Raw genomic sequence first — 25,385 nt, 5'->3', positions numbered from 1 at the left:
GATAAGATTCTACATGGTCTATAAAAAGCCCCTGGACTTAGGAAATATGTATCAACTCCTGTATTCTTTTCCTAGCACATTCTTGAGTGTTCAACAACTGTAATAGGCTTCTCCACCTACACGAAGGAGATCTTTTCAGCGCTTTCTTCTATCTTGGATTAACAACCACTTAGGTTTTAACCAAGTAGCTCCTTTGTGTCTTTTACTTATTAGTTGCTTAATTTTCTGTTTATAAGTGTGCTACTAATTTGAGTTAAAAGATCAAGAAGGGTTTTGTTTATATTTTTTTTACAGGCAATTACCCCCCACTTGCCAGCCTACCTGTTTCAACAAGTGGTATCAGAGCCAGGGCACCTCAGAAGAACTAACCATCGACTGAAGAAATGAGACAATGGTCAGTGCAAGCATTCACCCACCAAAATTTGAGGGAGACTTCGCGCAATGGAAATGTTGGATGAAGATATTCTTTAAAAGAGATTTTGAAATTCTATTAATTATAAAATATTATTTTATAGTTCTAAAAGATAAAGAAGAATATCAGTGGATGAAAAAGGAGCAAGCCGACTTTGTGGCGAATGGTAAAGCAGAGTTCCATCTGCTGAGCGTCCTTCCGCCCCAGGTGGTCAATTAAATCAGTAGCAACAACTCTGCCAAAGAGCTCTGGGAGAATTTCCTAGAACTTCACGAGGGTACTTCACAAGCAAAGTTAGCAAGGCGAGACATCCTTCTAACTCAGCTAACAAACTTATGGAGGAACAATGGAGAAAAGGTAGTGCAACTGTAAAATACCGAAAAAATGACAAATAATGATAAGGGAATTTTTCGAAATTTTTAGAAATTTTTCGGGAATTTTTCAGAGCTCGTATGGACGAGTTTACGGGGATAAATATTGGACCCCAAGAGAGAGAGAGCCTGTTTGAGTTACCCTATTTTAATGAGGAAATGTTTGATTTTCTTTAAATATTTCTTTTTAATTTTATTTGCTTTTCTTCTTTTTCTTTTACTTCCTCCCCGTGCCCCAAATCTTCTTCTCCCCTCGTGCACAAACCGCCGGTCGAATTCCCATCTCCCTCGCGCGCATGCCCATGCTTCTTCTTCTCTCTTCCTCTCTTCTCCCGAGCGCCGATGACCGGCCATTTCCCTCTGCCCTAGCTTGCACTCGACTCTTCTCTTCGTCTTCTTCATCGGGTCGGCCACCACAACCGACGTCGCGGTGCCCTAGATCTGCAGCGCGCCGACCGCCGCCTTGTTCGTTGCTTGAGCAGCCAACTATCACCGGGGATTCTCCTCACTGTGCCCTAGTTCTTCCTCTGCGCGCCATTGCCGATCGCCTCCTCTTGGCCTTGACCACGCCAGCGCCGAGACTCTTCATCACCGGCACAGCCACAGCAGGCTCCACCTTTCCGAGCCCTAGCACTGACCTTCACCACGACTTGATATTGACCCAGGGTGGCTGTGATTTTGCTGGCAGCCAGATCAAGCATAGCCTAAAATCCTAATTCAGTGGGCTCGTCGATTTGCCGTGAGCCATCGCCGGAAAGGGTTAGGTATTGTTAGATCAGGTACAACTTTAAATTGATCGGAGTTCTGGGTGATTGATCTATACTTAGCTGGCTGTTAATTTTAGTTTGATTTGGAGTATAGGAACTATATTTGGAGAATTTTAGTTGGATGACAGCAGCTCCATTTGGTTTCGGCTACCCTTTCCGACAGCAATTAATGAAGGGCTACGTGTAGAGATTGAGGTGAGTTTTATTCAGCTTTCGGGTTGATGTAGAGTGATGACATTCAGTAGTTAATTGTTCTGATTTGATTGAGGAGTTAGATGTTCCAAATTAAGATTTATAATTGGATTTGGATTTAGGTTAGCTTCTCGGAGATTGGATTTAGCTAATTAATTTATATGTAATTAGCTAAATCGGTATACCATGTAATACAGGACTTTGACGCGAGACCAGCATCTTGACATCGAATTGGACCGGATACGATCCTCTTATCGGAGGCGGGTACCTCTTGACTTATCTTTTATGATATTGTCTTTGGATATGCATAGTATTTTATAACTACAAGCAATGAACATGTTTGTCTTTGGTATGTCACTGTTTGATATCCATAGCATGTTAGGTTTATCGCCTGTGATGTATCCGTGCTTATATCATGTGATTTATTGCCATGAGTACTGTATTACCATGAGTATCTTAGTTTCTAGAATAAGTGACATACCATGTTTTACTGAGGTTAGGACTAGGTTCTGGACTTTTGGTTTTAGTCATGTGTATCGAGATTATCTGATACTTAGGTTTTTATGCCATGACTGGCTTGTGTACCTCTATTTGTATATCATATATGATTCGTGTACCTAGACCTTGATTCTTGATATGTGCATATTGTTGGTACATATGTTATGGAAGGAGATATGTTTAGGATCTAGGTTGCTATACCATAGAGGACCTGTATGTCCTAGATCCGTGGATTGACCTACTGATACTGTGGTACCCATATTATGTATATATGGATTTTTCTATGCTGATCAGGATATTCCATACTTATTATGTTCAGGACATAGGTTTTTGATATTCTATCTGACCTGTGTACTATAGATTTTGGTATGTGACCATCGCTTTTACAGTACCCATTTTGTATATATGGATATGGTTATGTTGATCAGTTTTTGTTATGCATAGTGACATGCATCATGATTGCATGCTGTGCGATTGTAGGCTCCACTATGGTAGAGCCCATCGCCAGTTACATGTACTGCACACACCCCCACTCATGGTTTAGTGGTATATCAGGCAGGTGTGTGGCGGTTTTGCTGTTTGGCTCCGTTGGTCATATGACCCAGTGTGGTAGCCGGCAGTCAGTTCCGCTCTGTTTGGCTCCGCTGGCATTTAGTGTAGCAGCGTAGTAGCCGACAGACGGTGGACTCTGTTTGGCTCCGTTGGTCAGGTGACTCAGCGTGGTAGCCGGCAGAGATACCTCCCCATCATTGTGTACCGGGAGTTGAGAGCATTGAGCTCCCCCATCTATGATTTGGGGTCACAGGACAGGAGTACTCCGACAGCATCCCGTCCACTCGGTCACTCATCAGGAGCAGTGACGACAGAGTGCACGGTTGTCATAGCCCTACCCACTCGGTCTCGCCATTTGTGTGTGAGAGGACTGACTGGCGTCAGGGGTGACCAGGATGCATCATTAGCATCATATGCATTGATGTATTTATATTATTGTGATTGTGTTTGCTGCATTTGGTTGCTGCATTTTGGTTGGATGTATACCTTTGACCTGCATACAGGATTATTGACACTTTCGGTTTGACGACCCTTTTGTCTGGATAGGAGTTCCTGGTGAGTACAGCTTCCTCAGTTACCTTTCAGTTTTGCATATTCCCTATATATGATTAGGAAGCTGTATTCCATGTTTGTTGCTGTTAGATATATCTTACTACTCATGTCCATTGGTATTCGCTGAGTTGTTGAACTCACCCCCGTTGACACTATCTTTTTCAGGTACCAGGTTATTTATGGTGTCGCTTGGAGCATCCTGTCTGCTGGTCCCCACGTCATATCAGAAGACTTATCGGTTTCACGTATGTTTTGTTTGTTTTATGTATCAGTTTGTTTAGCTCTGTACTCTGGTTTTATTTTTGGAGTGTTGATGTTGTTATGTGGTATTTTGTATTTGTTGTTGGTTGTGTAAGCCTAGCCGGCTAGTAGTTTTTTTGCTTTGGTTAGTATTGGGTTTCTGTCATTTTCGTTGTGTTGGTTTTGTTCCAGCCGTGTGGGCTGATGATATATATATAACTGCGTGGTTGTATGTATATTCCAGCCGCCTGTGGCTGATGTATATTATGTCTGTAGAAAAGTTTCAGATTGTCACCGGTACAGGGGAGGTGCTGCCGAAATTTCTTCGGACACAGACTCCTCTGGGGCGTGACAGCAACTCCAAGCATGAATCAAAGAACTCATCACTCAGCTCAACAATCTCGAAGAATCAGTAGCAAACCAAGATTCAATCCGGTATGCGCTCAACGCCTTCCCGAGAACTCCAGAATGGTCATCCTTAGTAGTGTATACTACATCTTTAAGGATTTCGAGGTAAGTACACTAAAGAATTTGTTTTCTACTTTTGAACTTCATGAAACTCGATGTGCAGATTCTAAAGAAATCAAAAAGTCGAACAACAATCTTGCCTTGAAAGCCAAGAAGGAAGATCCTGACTCCGAAGAGTCGATTGACGAAGATGAAGCGACTCTATTAGTAAGAAAATTTAATAAATTTGTTAAATCTAATAAATTTAAATCGTAATTGAGAAAACATTATCGGAACAAAAGGAAGGTCCGATGCTATAACTTCAATGAAGAAGGGCACATCAAGGATGACTGCCCAAAATTAAAGAACAATGACAAAGAAAAGAACAAGAAACCAGCTTGACCCAAACATAATCTAAAAGCCACATGGGATGAATCGTCGTCCTCCGAGTCCAAAATAGAAGCCTATGCCGGACTAGCCCTAATGGAAGACCATCAAAAGAAAGACGAAAGTAACTCAGAGATGAGCATCAATGAAGGGGAAGGATTATCAGAGGAAAACTGTGATGAAGGGGAGCATCAGATCACGAGGTAAGTGAGATACATGCACTATCTCCCGAGCAATCTTTTAATTTTATCAAAATTCTTTCTAAAAATTTGTACAAATTAGAAAAAGAAAGCATTAATTTAAAAAGATAGCTAATGCATGGCCAATAGAAATGTATGATAATTTAAAAATAGAAAATTAAAAAATTTAAAATACAAATCAAAAAATTATAAAATAACCATGCATATTCAAATGATTTGAAACTTAGAAATTATGATAGAATCAATTGGTATATTAGACATCACCAGGGACAAATTAGAAAAATTCCTAAAAATTATGTACCCCCCCCCTAATTTTTAATTAACCCAGTAGGCAGGAACCCATATTGGGTTCCAAAATCATATTTGGACTGAATTCTTTTAGGCTTTCAGAGAGTAAATTAAATGTTTAATTTCTCTAAAAGACTTTGTTTAGAAAGTAGTTATTGTTCTAATAACCAAGAAAACCTAGTGTCTCGCTACAGTTTGAAAGTCAATTATTGAAATAAATGTTTAATTGACTGACTGTTAATTGTTATAATCTTTTAACAAGGTAAAGTTTTTTTAAAATGAGTCAAAGTATGTCTTTATGAATTTCTTTTTGTGAAAAAGTGTTCAACATTCTATTTACTATTGTTATGTACCCCTTCAACTTTATTTCAAAATTTTCTAAGTTTTATGTCATTTTTTCTCATTTTTTATGTGATCAAAGGGGGAGGAATAAGTACAAGTTTAAGGGGGAGTTAGCATTTTTATCAAATTTGAATTTGCAACTAACTTGTTTAAATTCATTGCAACATTATAATTAGACATTCATAATATTATTTTGCAACTTCATTTCAATACTTATTTTACTACAATTTGTTTGTTTTTACCCTATCTTGAACTTGGGTTAATGCACATCAAAAAGGGGGAGATTGTTGGAACCCTGTGGTAGTTTTGATGTGATTAACCAAGTTAAAGTTAGGTCCTATGTATTTGATCCTTGTGTCTAAGTATGCAGGAGCTTAAGAACATAAGAAGTTAAGTGGAAGACGCAGCTAGCGAGAAGGATGTTACGGGAAGGGAGTCGACGGGCTCGGTGCATCTAAGAGACGAGGTGTTGCGGAAGAGTACACCGGTGGACGAGAAGAACGTACGCGGCATTCGAGAGACGAGAAGCCGGGGATGAAGCCTGTTCGAGGAGAAGACCAGAAATTAAGTTTAAGTGAGCTCTATTCCAGATGGACTAAATCACCCAGGCGATCGAAGCAGCGGAAGAGCTAAAAGAGAGCTGCGGAGCAACTGGAGGCACCCTCAATAGGGATTAAAGGTGCCTCTGCACCTTTTAGTGGGAAGGCGCCTTCAACAGGGTTGAAGGCACCTTCAACCCACCATGGAGGCCACCTTCAACCTTGATTAAAGGCGCCTGTTGCCGAGGATAATGTTTTATCCTCGGCAGATAAAATTCCATCCCTTGAAGGCGCCTTGGACCTCTATTGGAGATGCCTTCAAGCTGTGGATAAGATTCTATAGGGGCTATAAAAAGACTCCTGGACCTAAGAAATATGTATCAACTCATGTATTCTTTTCCTAGCACATTCCTAAGCATTCAATAACTGTAATAGGCTTCTCCGTCTACACGAAGGAGATCTTTTCAGCGTTTTCTTCTGTCTTGGATTAACAAATACCTAGGTTGTAACAAGTAACTCCTTTGTGTCTTTTACTTATTAGTTGCTTAATTTCCTGTTTATAAGTGTGCTACTAATTTGAGTTGAAAGATCAAGAAGGGTTTTGTTTTTAGTTTTTTTTACAGGCAATTCACCCCCTCTTGCCGATCTACCTGGTCCAACATAAACAACACTGAAAAATACAAAGAAGAACACTTGTAAATGTTCTACCTTGAGTTTAGCTTTGTAATTGTGAGCTTTGACTGCTGTAAGAGTCTTCTCCTCCTGAAGGAGATTTTAGTGGGCTTTCAACATCTTGGATTAGCAATCTTCTGATTGCAAACCAAGCAAAATCTCTGTGCCTCTTTTTCTTTAATTAGTTTCTTAATTTTTTGTATACAAGTATTTGTTTTAATAAATTAGTAAAAGTTCGAGAAAGGTATTTCTATTTTTAGATTTCAAGCAATTCACCTCCTCTTGCCGGCCTCTAAGGGACCAACAATTAGTATCAGAACAAGGAAGCTTCAAGAGGACTAATCACCGATCAAAGCATAAGAAATGGCTGGAGCTAGCATTTACCCATCAATATTCGAGAGGGAGTTCGCGTTTTGGAAATGTCGAATGGAGATATATTTTAAAACCGATTTCAATATTTTACTAACAATTATGTATGGTTTTGATATGTCCAAAAGCGAAGAAGGAAAAGAACTGGAGGAGCATCGATGGACTAAAAAGCAGCGCAATGATTTTATTACAAATGGTAAGGCTAAGTTCTACCTTCTGAGCATTTTGCTTGCTCAGGATCTCAACAGAATTGACAAATACAAGAGTACAAAAGAACTTTGGGGAAAGTTCTTGAAGCTCTACGAAGAACCAAAGAAATCGAATCCAACTCCTCGATGGACACCGAGTCATCGTCAGAAGAATCCAAGACCAAGAAAATTACCGGGACAACTCTTATAGCCGAATACCTACTTGAAGACACAGAAAGCTCATCCTAGAAGAGCATTGATGAAGGGAGAGAGTCTTCGGAAGAAAGCAATGTTAAAGGGGGAGAAACATAAGAGAAAGGCAGCTCTACACGTGGAGCATCAGATTCTGAGATCGACAAGGTAAGCCAAGTACGATCTCTACCTCCGGATAAATTGTTTAAATTTATAAAAATGTTATCAAAAAATTCTTGTAAATTAGAAATAGAAAATAAAATATATTAAAAGAAAATAATGAGTTAAAAGGAACTCTAGCAACAACTTGCCAATTAGAAGATTTCAACAAACTAAAAATAGAAAATGAATTTAAAGAAACAAATATAATATTTGAAAATTCTGCATGTTCTACTTTTATTTCTTCAAATTTTAGAAATAATTTAAGACTTAAGTGACATCTTATATATCACAAGGGTCAAATTAGAAAGTGTTCATTAAAATATATCCCAAAGAAATTTTTGATTAATCCTGTTGGATGGAATTTATATCAGGTATCAAAATCGTGCCTAAATTAAATTTTTTTTTGCATGCCCTAATTTTTCAAATAAATATCTTTGTATGATTTCTGTTAGAATTTAATTTTTTCAAGAAAGAGAATTTCATCTAGAGAAAAATTGTCAAATTTTTCTACCGTTGCATTATTTTCTATGATTTCTTATTCAAAAATCAGTTTTTTTTTGAAATATTTAGTAGAGTTATTGAATTTTTTTTTAAAAAAAAACTTATCATATTCTCTATCCATGGAAAAATATTTAAAATTTTATTACCGTTATTGAATTTTATCTAAATTATTTATCCAAATGCTAACTTTTTCAAAATTATCGAAACATAGGTATTGAGAATTTATTTTTTTGGTCTATTACACTATTAGAAAATTACTCATGATTTTTTCTTAGAAAATATTTTAAAGCAATTTTTAAAATCAATTATTTATTTAGAAAATAATTTATTTCTGCTTTAATTCAGTTTCATAACTTTGTAAAAATTTTATCACAGCTTTTGGATATTTCTCTGTTAACAAAATTCCCAGGATTTTTTAACAATTAAAAATTTTTGCAAAAAAAAATTCTTTCAATACTGTTTTATAAATTATAAATCAAGATTTTTAAAACTTAAACTTTTTTTTTTTATGATAGTCATCATATTTTATCCCTTGGACTTTGTTTAATTCATTTCAAATTACTTCCATAAGTGTACCTCCATTTTTAATGTGATCAAAGGGAGAGAACTAGAGGTTAAGTCTAGGGGGAGGGTACATATTTTAATTTTTGCACAATTTTTTTTATATGCAAAATATGTACTTGTCATTTTTATTACTATATGTTTTTTTGTTTACCCTAACTTATCTTGGGGTAGCTCACATCAAAAAGAGAGAGATTGTAAGTACCCTGTGGTAGTTTTGATGTGATCAAACCAAGTCAAGTTAGATCCTATTATGTTTTGATGTCCTGTGTCTAAGTGTGTAGGAACTTAGGAGCACAAGAAGTTGAGTGAAAGACACAACTAGCGAGAAGGATGACACGGGAGAGACTCGACGGGCTCGGCGCGCCCGAGGGATGAGGTGTTGTAGAAGAGTACGCTGGCGGATGAGAAGGAGGTGCATGACATTTTCGAGAGACGAGAAGTCGGAGCGGGAGATTGCTCGAGAAGGCCAAAAAATAGGTTCAGGTGAGCCCTATTCCGGATGACCGAAATCACCCAAGCGAGTAGAATCGGAACAAGTGCCTGGACCAGAAATATTATCAAAATACAATGTGGTTTGATCCATTGCGAAGTGGATAAAATTCTATCCACGTCTAGCACCTAAAACCCTTCCAGGCACCCCGATCAAGGCTATAAATATAGTCCTGCTCCCAGAAGCTAAATAACACTGAAAAATATAGAGAAGAACACTTGTAAATGTTCTACCTTGAGTTTAGCTTTGTAATTGTGAGTTTTTACTGTTGTAAGAGGCTTCTCCGTTTAAAAGAGATTTAATGGGTTTTCAATGTCTTGAATTAGCAATCTTCATATTACAAACCAAGTAAAATCTCTGTGCTTTTTTTTTTCTTTAATTTGTTTCTTAATTTCTTCTATGCAAGTGTTTTTTTTAATAAAGATGTAAAAATTTGAGAAAGGTATTTCTATTTTTAGATTTTAGACAATTCATCCCCTCTTGCCAACCTCTAAGGGACCAACACTTACACTCTTCAAGCTAAGTTTTGCCATATTGGTCACCTAGAACTTAGTCAAAACTCATTCATTGACCACCGAACATGTATAGGATAAAATTGACTTTCAATCAATAACTTACAAGGTTTCCTTTGTGTGTTTAGCTCCAGATGACCTATCAAGACTTTCACTACCAAGTGTTTAGTTCTTAGCTGACCTTCTTGGACTTCCGATTTCCTAGTTTCCAACTAGGTATTCCACTATATAATTTCCAACTAGGTCTGCTACTGCTTTGTTCATAACTAGGTTTACCTAGTTCCCAATTAGGTATTCCACTATCTAATTCCCAGTTAAGTGTCTCTACCATGTTCCCAATTAGGTGTTTTCACTTTCTAATTTCTAGCTAGGTATTCCATAATTTTCTACTAGGACTTTTCATTGTCTAATCTCATTAGGACTTTCATTACCTAATTCCACTAAGACTTTCGATCAACTGCCAACCATCTAGTGGCTCTTGACTTGCTTAGACTTCAATGCTTATTTTTAAGCATTCAATCAACTTTAACTTGCTTAGATTCTATACTTAACTTGATCAACTTTGATCAAGTTACTTGGCCAATCTTGATAAGATTCTATTAAACATATTATTTAAATAAACCATAGAACTCTAGACATTGTTTGCACATAGAAAAAGATAATTATTAAAAAAAAATAAACCAATAATTATTTGATTACAATTGATACAGTTAAGTTTTCTAAGGAGATAACACAGTCAATAATTTAATTCTATTAAAAGGATATCTAAGTCATTATTTTTTTATAATTTGTTAGACCTTTAAAAAAGTCACCTTTTAGAAAAGTTTTCCATATTTTATTTTAATGATTAAGATTTTAACAAAAAAATAATTTATTTATAAAGAATAGGTACTCATGTTCAAATTTTGAAAGGAGTTAGAATCCTATATAATGAAAAAGTTTTTGAGTTAACTAAGTAACTTTGCTCCGGATGAGAATGATATTTGCATTCATCCACGGTATTGTGTCAAGTAGAAGTCCTCTAATGGATAATCAAGAAATTTAAGATTTGAATATTAATTATGATGTATTGTAAAAATTTTTTAATGAAAATGGGTCTAAGAATACTGACCATCTATATGAGTCTTTATAAGTACTTTTTGATTTACTTTGATGTCTGATGAAAAATTTTCATGGGACTGGTTGGTCACCTTAGGATTACTCAACTAAAAAATAAAAATATATCATAATACTTTGAAGCAACGGTCGATTCCTAACGAAGTCGGCAGAAAAACACTCCTATATAGCGGCTTACTTTGATTCCCTAATTTACTCTCTCAATAGTATGATGCAGTTATCACTTTTTCTTTTATCGTATCATGGTACTTTAAAATTTTAAACTCATGCTTAATCAATGTTATAATTAAGGGTGAGTATTCGGTTAATTCAGTATATAAATTAATCGAATTAGACGAAAATTGATTTAATGTTGGCTAATCTAATTGAATCAAAACATTACTAAAATTGAATTAACCGAATTAAATTTAAAATAGATTGTATCAGTTAACACCCAATTAATTAAATTTATTTGAAAAAATAATTAAAAAAATTATACAAAATTAATACTAAATTAATTAATTAACCGAATTAATCAAATAGTCATTTATAATATAGATTGAGGGGAGCACAGACTACTATTATATGTATATTTATATTTTAAGGTTCCTAGTTTTCCTTTATATTTTTTTGAGATTTGATAAGTTCTTTATTTGGTAGATGTCATATCATCTATATAAGTATGGTTATACAGTATAATTGTTTATAAGTTAATACAATTTTAATTTCCAACAATTATGAAAATAATGGTCATTTCCATATTAGCTGTGTCATGAACCTTAGGAAATGACTAACAATTCTAGGATATGAGGCTGGTTATACAGTATAATTGTTTATAAGTTAATATAATTTTAATTTCCAATAATTTTGAAAATAATGGTCATTTCCATTAGCTGTGTCATGAACCTTAGGAAATGACTAACAATTCTAGGGTATCTCAGGAGACACTTGGTTCATGGAAGAAAATGAGAATGAGAATGATAGAGATGGAGATGGAAATGTTTCAATCCGAATTGTATTTTTTTCTCATTCCTCTATTTTACTTGGTAATAGTCAATTTCCATATTTGGGGGATTGAATCCGTAGAACCAACTATCAATCCCCTAAATTAAATACCAACTTTTAATTTTTTTCTCATTCTCCACTCTCATTTCATCCAACCAAGCACTCCTTATAATCTGTGAGTTTTTTTTTTTTTGGACCATAGCCGTTTAAATATTATAGGATGCATAAATGTAGATTAGGTAAGTTTTTCCATAGATAAACAATCCTTATTAGGCTATTTTATTCGTTGTTGGATGAGAATGAAGCAAACATTTGTGGGTGACCTGATCAAGTACAACCTAAGCTTCTATGAAAGAATAAAATATACAAAGCTTTATTATTATTTTTTCGAAGGATGTGCAATCAAAGAAGATTTTGAGATCTTTTGTTAGATTTAAATGGTTAGTTAAAAAGTTTAATAATAAGTGTCTAGTAAATTCTACTATTGAATATATTTATATATTCACCCTACGAGACCAGGTTTTCTGCACGTATCCTGAAATCTAAATCAATATGCTACGATTCTGTATGTGAGAGCTATGAATATAGACAAGTGGCAAGTTCACAAACGGTTCCACAACAACTTTATTTCTCTCAATTCCTGCCATCAATCTTGAGCTGTACGAATCCAATCCACACCTTGGAGAACTTGAGAGTTATGACTCTTGACACTCTTCTCGATTCAGTCGACCAAGATTGGATTATGCTTGTTTTATGATGGTGAAGATGGAGCAGGGTCTACCTCATGTCTACCCGATGGTGCTGTCAGAAAACTCAATGAAATAACAACATCGGCCATAGATGGTCGAACTGAAGTCTCTTCTTGCAGGCACATTGCAGCAACAGCTACAGCCTGGCTCAAGCCTTTCGGTGGGTAATTCCCTTGTATAAGTTGATCGACTAGCTCAAGGAACCTCTTCTGGTCTCCCAACATTGGCCTCGCCTGTTGAGACAAAAACATGATTAGGTAACCATGGTGCATGTGATACTTGAGTGTTATAGACAATATAAAGAATGGACAACCAATGCATCGGCTGAAAGTGTTAATGTACAACAAAAGAAGGGGGGAAAAAATCTAGTCGATTTCATACCCAAGAGACAAGATTTTGTTCATTTGTTGGCCTAGTTGAGTCAATGGCCCTCCTTCCTGTGATCAATTCGAGCAAAACAACTCCAAAACTGTACACATCTGATTTCAAGCTTAGATGCCCTGTTCTTGCATACTCAGGTGCACAGTAGCCAATTGTTCCCATCACCCTTGAAGACACATAAACTTTATCCTCAACAGGGCCTAGTTTTGCCAGACCAAAATCAGAGAGTTTCGCATTGAAATCTTGATCAAGTAGGATGTTAGCGGATTTGAGGTCACGAAAGATGACTGGTGGATTTGCCTTCTCATGTAAATACTCTAGACCTTGAGCAGTGCCATATGCTATTTTCATCCTTGTGTACCAGCTCAGGACTTGGTGATTTGATGAGATATCTGTGGAGAAAAAAAAAATCCTTATTCCCAATGGTAAAATATCATTTTTCTTTGCAAAATTGAATATTGATATTTTCCCAAACCTCTTCTAGAAACAAGCAAAAAACAGAGATTGTTAACTATCATGTGCGAGCAGCTGTTTCTGGTCTATGTTAGACCGTTTAAGCATCAGAACCAAATTAGCTTGAAAGTATCATCACTAACTTTACTAAATGGATATGGAATAATTGTAGAGAAATAAGAAAAAAGATAGGAACGAATCTCTTCTAATCCTTTTAGTGGTGATCAACTCATGCCATATGTTGGTCCTGATTCCTTTGATAAGGCAAATATAAAACAGAGATAGGCAGTTTCATAGTTGCAATGAAATTGCAATAAAAGGAGATTTTACCTATATGATTATGGTTTAAACAAATATTAAAATAAAGCCAGAAGTTTCCAGAGACTTAAAATCGAAGCAACAGAAACAAAGGTGGAATAGAGTACTAGATAAGGCAGTAGAATTGTAAGCGATGATACAGGCCTATCGAATGAAATTCCTATAGAAAGTTGATGCATGAAATTTACAGTATGAAGAATAACATGCTGCTGCAACATACGAATGCTTCAATAAGTTACTGATATTTAGTACCAAGCAAATGATCTTCTAAGGAGCCCATAGGCATGAATTCATACACCAATAATCTTTGATCACCATTGGCACAGTATCCAATAAGCTTGACTAGATTTTGATGATGAAGGAGACTAAGCATCAGTACTTCCACAACAAATTCTTTGTTGCCTTGGAAGCCATCCCTTTTTAACTGTTTAACAGCTACTATCTAAACCCAACAAATCATAATTATGTCAGTAATCTTATAATAAACTACGATCCATTTTTAAAGAATATGAAAATAACATTTCAATTAAAAACGACTCAGGTCAATTTATCATTTTACCTGTCCACTGTTCTGAAGGGAACCTTTGTACACTCTACCAAACCCACCTTCACCTAGGAGACATTCAGCTAGAAAATTCTTTGTGGCCAATACAAGCTCCTCAAATGTAAATGTTTGTGCAGCAATATTACCCTTGCCAGAATCCCTTTGGGATGATGCGATGGAAGGCTTCTGCTGATAGTCTAGGAATAGAAGTTCACAAGCAGATGTATGGAAATGAAACAGTGCGAGGAGATGGTTAATCAAGTATTGATTTTATTTAAATTCCTAGATTACAAATTCAGTAGTTTAGTTTTCCTAAGAAGTATTCATTCTTCTAGGAATTATTACCATCTTCAAAAACTCAAGAAGATAAATTTGCAACCTTGAACAGTACTTTCTTAGCAAGCAAAGATGGCATACAGAAATGTTGTCTGAACTTATTGATTACTTTCTACTATCACAGGAAATGAAAGAAGCGAAGTTAGAAGAGTGTTGAATTGAATATCCCAGAGGTTCCAAATAAAAGGTTCAGTTTGATTAGGTAGAAGATGATATTCTATTTTTTTTATTCTATGATTTATATTATATATCCACATCCTGTCTTTGGGTATTAAAAAAACCACTTATTCCTTTTTAAAAAATCTTTGTTATTGAAGATTCCACTAATTCATTTTTAGTTCAATGCAGACATGAACCTAGATAGCATTATTGTGCACATACTAGGTAGTACAGATAATAACAATGATATAAAATTGATTTTAAGAATGAATTTCACATTGATGTAGTCTAATGCATGAAGTTTGAAATGGTTACCATCTTCCAGCATACAAAAGTTCATATTACGCTTTAAATAAGTTACTTTAGATAATGCATATTTAAGAAATAGATTTTAACGGAACCTAGACATCCATATAATAGCATAAGAGCAAAAATTTTATAGGCTTTTCTTCAGATTTTTTTTCCCCATAAAATGGAAAGAGAAGGCATTACTCGAAGTCTCGAACAACAAGTTGAAATAAAAATAATAATAACAATAATAAGATTATGCATTTAAAAATGAAGAAAGTTCACCAGCCGTTTTCTTTGAGGTATTATTCTTTCTGAGGCTTTGATTTGGAGCAATTTCCATCCTTGAGTTCTTCTTAGAGAAACATTTCTTTGAGAAATATGGAAAGCAGACCATTGTTCTAACACCACTTGGCAAATTTCCGATTTCCCCTCAAACCCGGAAGACCATTTTGCATAAGGAATAACGTAATTCACCGAAAAAACGAATACTTTCCGGCATTTGAATCAGCATAACCAGATGGTCGAACACCACAACCAAGGCTCGAAACCTCGAAACGAAGCTTCAACGCATAAAAGCAATAGGTAGGAGGAGTCTGATCAAAGATCCCGAAAGACTCCAAAACACCTTCCGGGGGAGATCAAAGCCCCCAGCACCGATGCGATTTGCGTCGAAGAATAGATCTTTGCCCGGATGATGGAAGAGAAGAAATGAATAATAAAAGTAACCCTTTTGGGGCCAAAAAGCGCGATGCATCCTCCGGACGCGGAGGCGAGGTTTCGAGGCCATATTTTGACCGTGCAGAGAACCGAGCGGCATCCAAATCCAGAGAGCGAGAGTAGAAATGAGAGGAGGATTGAAATTAACAAAATGATAAAATGCAGTAACACATAACATGGGTTGGGGAGGAAACTGTTTAAATTTATATGACAAGATTGTACAAAATGAATGAAGTGTTAAAATAATTAATCAAGTTTTAGCTTAATTTTTTTTGTAAGTTTAAATTTGATTAAGTTTAGTTAGATCTGTCAATCAAATTTATTTAATCATTGAAAATTTTTATATTTTAAATTTATTTAATTGATTATTAAATTTAATAATATAAATTTATTTATTTATTACTTTTTTATTTATGATAAGATTTTTATTAATAAATATGATTTCTAAATATTGTTTATGATTATTATTTAAGAATATTATTCATAAATATTATTTATATATTAATATCAGGGTTGGAAAAAATCCTAAGAATCTCGACCCTTCTCGAATCTCATCCCATTTCCGATCCGAAAATATCCCGACCTGATATTTTCCCGACCCGAAGGTTCGAGATTTTTCCCATCCCGATCACTATCGGAAAAAGGGATCAGGAAATTTTTTTTCTCCTGACGGAAATCCCGTCCTCACCCGATTATATTATAATATTATTTTTATATTGAAATTATTATTTTTTATATTATTTTTTATATTATTTTTTTATATTTTAAGCATCTAACCATTATGTTTATTTTTTTTTGTCTCTCCATTTTTCTCCTACTTCATCATAATTTTATTTCTAAATAATTTATTAGTGATGTGTGATGAAGATAGTCTGTTAGTTTATTTTAGCATATGAAAACTGATAAAATGATATAAAGAATAATTTTTATGATTTTTTTTTCTGTAGGTTGAATCTAAGCATTTCTAAGGACTAATGTCATCATATCATCAATTCATTATTAATAAACATGATAACTTTTATTTTTGGATTTTCTTGTATTAGGTATAAAGTCAAAACTAAGTAGTAGTTTTAGTTTTTTTTTTTTTGATTAGTTTTAATATATTTATGATGTACTAAGAAGATATTTTAGTTTTTAATGGTTATGTACCATGAAATCGTTTTAATTTATTTGTATTGTACTAAAAAATTATTTGAGTCTCCATAGATTTTTTTTTAAAAAAATATTTTTCGGGATATTCTTACGGGTCCCTACCTGATCCCAAATATTCGGGATCCCGAACATTCGGGTCCCGACACTTTTCGGGTACGGGATTGGAAGAAAAAAAGATTTCAATTATTATCAATACGAGTATTAGCTAAGGGGGTTACGAGACGGGTCCCGATCTGATCCCACCCCTAATTAATATATATTTTAAATTATTTATTTAGTTTAAGAAATTATTCCAAGTTTCTTCAATTAGATCTCGCTAAATGAGTTTATCTTCCATGGTTTGTTCATGCAAGTTGACCAACTTGACCATTGGCGCAAGAATAAGTGCTGGCTCAATTAATATCACGCAATGAGAGGGTTTCAAATGTGTTTGGCTTTTCCATTCGCGATGAACTTGCATGGCTTATATTGGTGAGTTCTCCATCAAGATACTAGGTATCTTTTCAATTTCTAAGATATATAGTGATCCCGTGATAAGGGGGACCCGTCCAGTAAGAGGTTAAAATGGTTAGCACCCGGTAACTATTTGACCTGGCGGATTACCTTCCTGATCAGTAGGAGGAATGGCCGACCCAGTATTTCGACAGCTCGGCCCGACGCCAAGTTTCCGACGCTCACAAGGCAAAGTGGGAAGAAACGGAAACCGAACGGCCATCCCGCTCGGCTAACAGTAGACGCGGCATTCGATCGAGCAGGCATCCGCCTGAAGGCCGCCAGCCGACGGGCCTCCGCTCGGCCCAGGAAAGGCACTAGCCGAGCGGTTCCCCCGCTCGACCCAGAAAAGGCGCTAGCCGAGCGGTTCCTCCACTCGGCCCGGTAAAGGATAAAGGGAGCAGGTGGCGAGATTTTCCTGGGAACCAGTGTCACCGATAAGAGGCATGGCCAGCAGCCTGGTCGGACTGAGAATCGTACGGTGAAGCTTCCACTGTCACGTCAAAGATATGCTCGTGTTATTAAGGTAGGGTGTTGGTCATGCTTTTTTGACACATTCATTCCAGGTATGCTTTGAGGAGCGTGCATGCCTCGGGGAGCGTGCACGCACCTCTGGGGAGCCCTATATAAGGACCCCCAGACTTCAACGGAGGTATGCTCACTTCATTACTGTAGCTACAGTTCTCTCTTCTTTGCTCTACATCTTTCTGTCGGAGATTTGACTTGAGCGTCGAAGAGTCGTCGCCGGGAACCCCTCCCCGGCTCGGCGTTGTGTTTGCAAGTTCACGGCGGCAGAGGAGCTACGTCTTGGGAGTCTTCGACCAGTCAACAGGAGCGCCACATCCCCAGTGTCCATCGACTTAGCACTCGGACAGGATCAAATTGGCGCTGTCTGTGGGAACGCACCTGAATCTGAGTCAAGGAGATGGAAGAAGCTGGACGGCAACACACTGTGACACTCTCTCAAGAGGAACTTGACGCGCTCGTGCAGGCGCGAGCGGCCAAGATGATAGAGCAACAACAGAAGGTGCTAGCCGAGCGACTGGGCGCAACAAGCAACTTCAGCATCTGGAGGCCGAGCGGCGCACAAAGACCGTCCGGAACAGCTCTCCATATGGGGTCAAAACAAAGGTTCGACCGATACACAAGCAGAGGCGCCACCCGCGCCAATCCCATTCCACCGGGCCTTGTTCCAGACACCCTCTGAGATCGCGCAAGCGAATCGAGACCGGTCTTCCTCTGACGAAGCTCCCGCTCGGGTTGCAAGAAAGGGCAAAGCGCCCGAGCTAACTCATCACCCGAGCGAATCAACCTCCAATTCTCCTAAGCAATTCTGCAGGATCCTCTGCTGAGGCACTACGCACCCTTGGCGATCGGTGAGTACAACGGATCGACAGACCCAGACGACCACCTCGGCAAGTTCGACAACGTGGCAACCCTTCATCAGTACACGGATGGGGTTAAATGCCGAGTCTTTCTCACTATTTTGTCCGGCTCAGCACAATGTTGGTTTCGAAGGTTGTTGGACGAATCAATTCAAAGCTTCAAGGACTTCTGGACGACCTTCCTCCACCATTTCGCGAGCAGCAGGCACTATCAGAAGACCAGTGTAGTCTGTTTTCTATGAAGCAAGGGTCGAGAGAGACTCTTCAGACCTACATTCAACGCTTTAATCATGCGGCCATGGACATCCCCACAGTTTCATCCGAAATAATGATGCACGCCTTAACCCAAGAGCTCATTGACGGAGATTTCTTTCGATCGCTCATCAGGAAGCTGCCTTGCGATTACAACCATATGCTAAAGAAGGCCAGCGAGTATATCAACGTAGAGGAAGCTCAGGTGGCCCGAAGGAAAGAAACGCCATCAAAACCCACTGTGCATGCCGAACGGAGGCCGCCGACCAGCCATCAGCCTCCAAGAGGGCCCCGAGCCAATATGGCACGACCACATCCAGAAGCAAGGCCACACGCCATCTAGCACGTGTCGGATGAACGACCAAGGCCTAAAGGAAAGGTATGGACTCCTATGTTCTATGCCTTCCATCAATCCGCCACCCACAACACCCGAGACTGTCGCGAAGTTCCTGCGGTCGCCCAACCGACTCCCAGGAGTTATCGGCGTCGATCACCTTCCCCCGAACTGCGATATCAGCAGAAGAGTACCGAACGGTGAGAGGAGATCAGGCGGTCACCCGAGTGGCGGCATCATCATCAAGCAAGGAGTGACGACCGCACCCCAGCCTCACGCGGGCAAGTCGGGCACTCCACTCGTGAGGAAGAAAATCGGAGCAACGCCGCTCGGGGTGAAATCAACATAATCGTTGGTGGGCCGACCAGCGGAGACTCCAACCGAGCCCGGAAGTCGTATGCCTGGCGACTGGAGATCCATGATGTAGGATGCGGCCAAGAGAGAGCGAACGGGCCCGAGATCAGCTTTGGTCCTAGGGATCTTGATGGGATCGAAGTGCTGCACGACGACGCCCTCATCATCCATGTGGTAATCACCAACTACACTATTCATTGCATATTTATTGATACAGGAAGCTCGGTCAACATCATCTTCAAGAAGGCCTTTGACCAGCTCCAGATAGATCGGGCCGAGTTGCTACCAATGACAACCCCTTTGTACGGGTTCACTGGCAACGAAGTCCAGCCGATCGGTCAGACAAGGTTGGCTATATCACTTGGAGAGGAGCCGCTCCGAAGGACCAAGACCACCACCTTCATCATCGTGGACTCCCCGTCAGCCTATAACATCATCCTGGGCAGGCCGACCCTCAACAAATTCCGAGCGGTAGTCTCGACCTATTGCTAGAAGAACAAGTTCCCCGTAGAAGACCAGGTTGGGGAAGTCAAAGGAGATTAACTGGCTGCTTGACGCTGCTACGTCAAGATGGTGAAGGCGGAGGCTAAGTCTGCTCAGAAAGCTCCTCGTCACGAGGTAAACGTCATAACCGAAAAACCTCCTACTCTAGTTTATGAAGAAAAAGAAGAGGTGCAGATACACCCTAGCCGGGCGGAGGCAATGACTTTCATAGTAGTCGACCTGCAAGATGAGCAGAAGGCCGAGTTGATAGGATGTCTTCAGCGAAATCATGATGTCTTCTCCTGGTCCACGCATGAACTACCTGACGTTTCCCCGAGCATAGCGCAACATGAGCTTCACGTCCAACCAGATGCAAGGTCGGTGAAGCAAAGGAAAAGGGATTTCAGCCCCGAGCAAAATCAGATCATCCGAGCTGAGGTAGAGAAGCTTTTGGAGGTCGGCCATATCAGAGAAGTCTAGTTCCCAAACTGGCTTGCAAATGTGGTGCTAGTCTCAAAACCCGGCAACAAGTGGAGGGTCTGCATCGACTTTTAAGACCTCAACAAGGCCTGCCCAAAGGATTTCTATCCACTGCCCAGGATCGATTAGGTAGTGGACTCCACGGCTGGGTGCGAGCTGATATGCATGTTGGACGCGTATCAATATCACCTAGTGCCGCTCGCCCTGGAGGACCAAGAGAAAGTGAGCTTCTGTTTGTTAGAGCCCTGGAGCCAATCATATGATGATTGTTGTATGGACTCATTGTATCATATTCCTATGTATATAAAGGCAATTGGTTATTATACTTACTTGTATTGGTGCCAAATAATTAAGTATAATAGCGTCCTTGAGTAGAAGGTTCTTATCTATATCAATCGATTGGTTGAATCGATAGTGAAATGATATAGAGAACACTACTCTTAATCATTCCTAGTTAAGTATTAACATTCAGGGACAATGTTAATGCGACGAGACTAGCATGTAGGTCAACTCGATGACTTGATCTCACAAGTCATGGATATAAAGATATCAAGTTGACACATGGGTATGCATTGGAGAATGTATACTGAATGACCCGCCATGAGAAAGTATCATGGATCGTTATATGAGTGTCATATACTTTCTCATGTGGCTATTAGTATGACTATTAGTCCTTGGACCTGAAGTCACCATGATTCCCTACAAAAGGAGTTGCATATTTTGGCTTCGTCAAACGTCACCCATAATTGGGTGGACTATAAAGGCGATTACTGGGTATGTAACAAATTATGCGGAGAAATGTGAGTGATGTAGATGAGATCTATCCCTCCTATATAACGGGAGTGACATCGTTATTCTTGATAGAGTTAGACCACTAAGTGCATGGCCATGCCCAAATGAGTCAATATGAGATATTGAGCTCATTTGAGGAGTTCAAGATTTAGATTGATTAGAGGATGACACCGTTTATGCCTCAAATTGATCAATCTAGATGTCAAGGATAGAAGGATATTTGTCATATATTGTGAAGAGTCACAATTAGTAGTCACAAAGGTGATGTTGGATCTCAACATTCTTGTAACTTAGATAGTAATGATGTGTTGCTAGATAGCGCTCATTACTTATACTTCTAAATAGGTTTAGGAGCATTGCCAACGTTACAAGAATCTATAGGGTTACACACAAAGGGCAATTAGATGGAGATTAGGTTCATTTGATGTACCTAGAGGATTAGGTTCATGTGATGAACCAAATTGGATTAAGAGTAATCTAAATTAAACTAATTGAGTTGGACTCAATTTGGTTCATGTGTTAAATGAGTCTAATTAGATTTGGATTCATTGAGTTAATTTAATTCAATGAATATAGATTCATCAAATTAAATTGGTATGAACCAAATGGTTAGATTTGATCAACCATGGGAGAGAAGAGGTTAAGTTTGACTTGACTTGAGAGGGAAGATAAAGGGTCAAGTTTGACTTGACCATTTGTCATCTCATTTGTGAGTTGGCATAAGGTGGGCCAATGATGATGTTCCACATCATTAAGATTGGCTTATGTGTGTGCCACATCATGAGGGAGATCAAGAGTTGTGACTCTTGATATTCCATAGAGGTTTAAAAGTCTCTAAAGTGGCCGACCACCATTAGTTGTGTGTGAGTTACAATTTTGTGCTCATTGATTTCATCTTCTTCCTCCTCTCCTCTCTCTTCTCTCCCTCTCCTCCTCCTTGGCCGAACACCTTTAGAGTGCTAGCACACTCTAAGTGTTTTCTCCATCTCTATTGTTCGTGTGGATACGTATAGAGGTGTGTCCACTTGAATACACTTGAGATCCGACAAACTTTGGACGAGCGGGATTCACGAAGGGCTTCGCTACAAGGGTAATCTTGTAATACCCACTAAGCTTGTAAGATAAATATATGAATGTGGGAGTTTGCCTTAGAAAATAATAGGAAGTGAGTTGAACCAAAAAGAAAATAAAAAGAAATAAAAATAGGGAGAGGTCAAGGATTGAACCTTGAACCTCTTATATTATATTTCATAGAATTAATGGGTAATAACCAGTTGGGATAGGAATAATATGTTGATAACAAAGGAGGGAAACTCATGATAAAGGTAAGAGTAAAAGCTAGCCAAAAGAAAACAAAAAAGGAGCAAGAGAAAGGCAACTTGTCTTCCTCCCTTTCTCTCCTTCTTCCTCTTTGGTTTTGCCGAAAATTTAAAGAAGGATTAAGGGGATTCATTCCCCCTTATTTCACCATGAATGATGAGGATAAATAAATAAATAAAAATAAAATAGAAAAAAAGGCTAAGGGAGAAGGAAAGCAAAAACTAAGTTTGCAACCTCTTCCCCCTTAACATAAAAGAGAATATGTAAAGGGAAAATTCTATTTTCTCTCATTTTTCTCATTCTCTCCTCTCCCTCACCGAAACCTCAGTTTCCCCTCTCCTCCATCTTCAGCCCCAAGCCAAGGTTTTCCCTAAGAAAGCCTAAGATACAAGGAGGACTTAGCAAAGGAATCAAGGGAAAGGAACTAGAAGAAGAGATTATTTCTTCTTCACAATACCTTAGATCCACAAGCGAAAAGGATGTAAGATTCCCCTCACCTGTGGTACAAGGCTTTTATGTGATTTTCGGATTTTATGAAGATTTTAAAACCTAGAAACAAGTTTGAGAAAATTCGGCCAAGAAGAGCTTTCAAAATCTAATGGTGTTTAAACTAGTCTTCACTACATGATAGATTTTTCTATGCTATGTAAAGGGGTTCTTCTTCATGCTTTTATACCTATATGATGCTTGATTAGAGGAGTACTGAACCCTAGAATTTTGGCCAAAATATTCTTAAGAGGCTAGGGAAATTTATTGTTTTACCCAACTAGTACAAGGGTCTCCCTATGAAATATTAAGGATCATGTATTAGTTTTTCTTCCTTAGAAGATATTTGAAACTAAAAGAAAACCCACTCATATGATTCGGTCAAGAAAGGGTTTAGGGTTAGGAAGACCTTTAAATTTAAATAACCATGCTCATGTGATAGAATACAAAGATCTTAAAGGATTTGTATGCTTGAATATTGCTAGAATTTCATGAACTCCTTCTTAGGGTTTTTCGGCCATGATGAGATGGATAGCTTAGAAAAGCTTAAACAAAATTTTAATATGCTCAAGACCTCTGTGTTGTATAGATATGAAAGTTGTTTAATGCCCTCATGCTTAATTAGGGTGTAGAAAAATTAGTTGCACGACATATAACATGTATGACTACAAGGGGTCCTAGCTTATTCATGAACCAATTTGTATATATGTTTCTTAGTAACTTTTGCCATGAAACTTACTTAGGTTTTTCATGCTTTAGGCCACTTAAGAACCTAGCTAAAGAATGGTAGGTTTCGGCCATGAGAAAAAAAAAATAAAAGAAAAAGGGAAAAAGAAACCTAGAATGCCTAAGACACAATTCATATGTATACTCATTATGCTTGTCTTTACATATGCTATGAAACTCGTATGACTTCATATGTTTTTATGTTATTTGAAGCAAGTTTAAACACTGATGAGTTTCGGCCAAGTAGGGTTTAAATGACCTAGAGGCCTTAGAATTTAAATCAAAGGTGTTAAAATGCTTCTTATGAAAATATGATAACCTATTGCTTGTGTCACATGCTTGTATAATTTTTCCATGACCTAAATGGACCATTGTAAGTCTCGGCCATGAAGGTTTAGATGCCCTAGAGACCCTAGGACTTAAATTAAATATGCTCATGTCACTCTACATGAAATATGATAAGTAGAAAGCCAAGGTTCAATTGCTATATGTTGTTTTATGACCTAAAATGATGCTAGGGTATGATTCGGCCATAACTATTGTATGATGCCTTGTATGAATTTATACATAATGTTAGTCCAAGTTCACATGCTTGTATGCTTGTTTGTAGCCCTAATGAGAACTTGTTAAATTTCGGCCATGACATATGTTAAGGGCTTAAAGAACTTAGGAACTAATTCAAATGTGTCAAATGTGTTTACCTTGTTCCTTGGTAAAAATGTTATAAATATGATTTAAAGTTGTCCATACTTTTATGTCATATGGAACCTTGTTTCACACCTTAAGGTTTCGGCCATATGAAATTAGGGACTTGAGGAACTTAGAAACTAAGTTAATCATGTTTATAATGCTTCCTATGAAAATGTTATGATGATAATTTAGGTGTCACATGCTTGGATGTTGTGTTTAACCTAAATTGAGCTCTAAAGGGTTTCGGCCACAAGGGTTTAGGAAGCTTAAAACCAAGATAAATATGATACCATGTTTCCTATGATAGGATAATCACAAGATACACCCTTATGCTTAAAATGTATGCTTGTGATTTATGACTTATGATATGATATGCATGCTTTTATGATATGATATGCTTTGTGCTTAAAATATGCATGCTTATGTTATGATATGTGGTTGAATTATGCATGCCTTGATGCCATGTTTAGTGCTTAAAATATGCATGCTTCCATGATATGCTATGTGGTTAAATCATGCATGCTTGATGATATGCTTTATGCTTAAGATATGCATGTTTTTGTGATCTATGCCTAAGTGATGCATATTGTTATGACATGATGTATGCCTAAGTGATGCATACCTTTATGATATGATGTATGCCTAAGTGATGCATACCTTTATGACATGATGTATGCCTAAGTGATGCATACCTTTATGACATGATGTATGCCTAAGTGATGCATACTTTTACGATATGATGTGTGCCTAAGTGATGCATGCTTTTATGATACATGATATGTATGACATGTACTTTACTTTATATGTGAGTGGCTTGTACCAAGGGTGGGCTCCATAAGCGCCCCGGGGACTAAGGACCTCGTTAGGGATGGGCTCCTAAGTGCCCTAGGACTAAGGGCCTAGTATGTTTGCCTCGTAGGGTTCAAGACTTGCTACCTTGGACCTACAAGGTTG

At 37.9% G+C, this 25,385-nt stretch overlaps 1 protein-coding gene across 1 annotated transcript; it reads right to left on the bottom strand.

Moving 5' to 3' along the window:
* Window positions 1-12,073: 12,073 nt before the first annotated feature.
* On the bottom strand, window positions 12,074-15,633 carry LOC121967720 (probable serine/threonine-protein kinase PBL26). The gene is made up of 5 exons (XM_042518124.1): window positions 15,051-15,633; window positions 13,998-14,179; window positions 13,691-13,880; window positions 12,668-13,059; window positions 12,074-12,519 (listed from the first exon to the last, which is right to left on the bottom strand). The coding sequence occupies exons 1-5, from the start codon at window positions 15,160-15,162 to the stop codon at window positions 12,289-12,291; spliced, it is 1,107 nt and encodes a 368-aa protein (XP_042374058.1). The 5' UTR covers window positions 15,163-15,633; the 3' UTR covers window positions 12,074-12,288.
* Between the last annotated feature and the right edge of the window lie 9,752 nt (window positions 15,634-25,385).

Source organism: Zingiber officinale, chromosome 1B, assembly GCF_018446385.1.
Source record: "Zingiber officinale cultivar Zhangliang chromosome 1B, Zo_v1.1, whole genome shotgun sequence".
NCBI lineage: Eukaryota > Viridiplantae > Streptophyta > Magnoliopsida > Zingiberales > Zingiberaceae > Zingiber > Zingiber officinale.
Note: the sequence above shows the minus strand (reverse complement) of the source record. Positions and strands in the feature narration are given on the sequence as shown.

Excerpts from the sequence above, each read along its gene's own strand:
- LOC121967720 (XM_042518124.1), bottom strand. The coding sequence starts at position 15,162 with ATGGTCTGCTTTCCATATTTCTCAAAGAAATGTTTCTCTAAGAAGAAC. Across the intron at positions 13,881-13,997 it reads CCCTTCAGAACAGTGGACAG|ATAGTAGCTGTTAAACAGTT; the intron begins GTAAAATGATAA and ends TGTTGGGTTTAG. Across the intron at positions 13,060-13,690 it reads CTTAGAAGATCATTTGCTTG|ATATCTCATCAAATCACCAA; the intron begins GTACTAAATATC and ends TTTTCTCCACAG.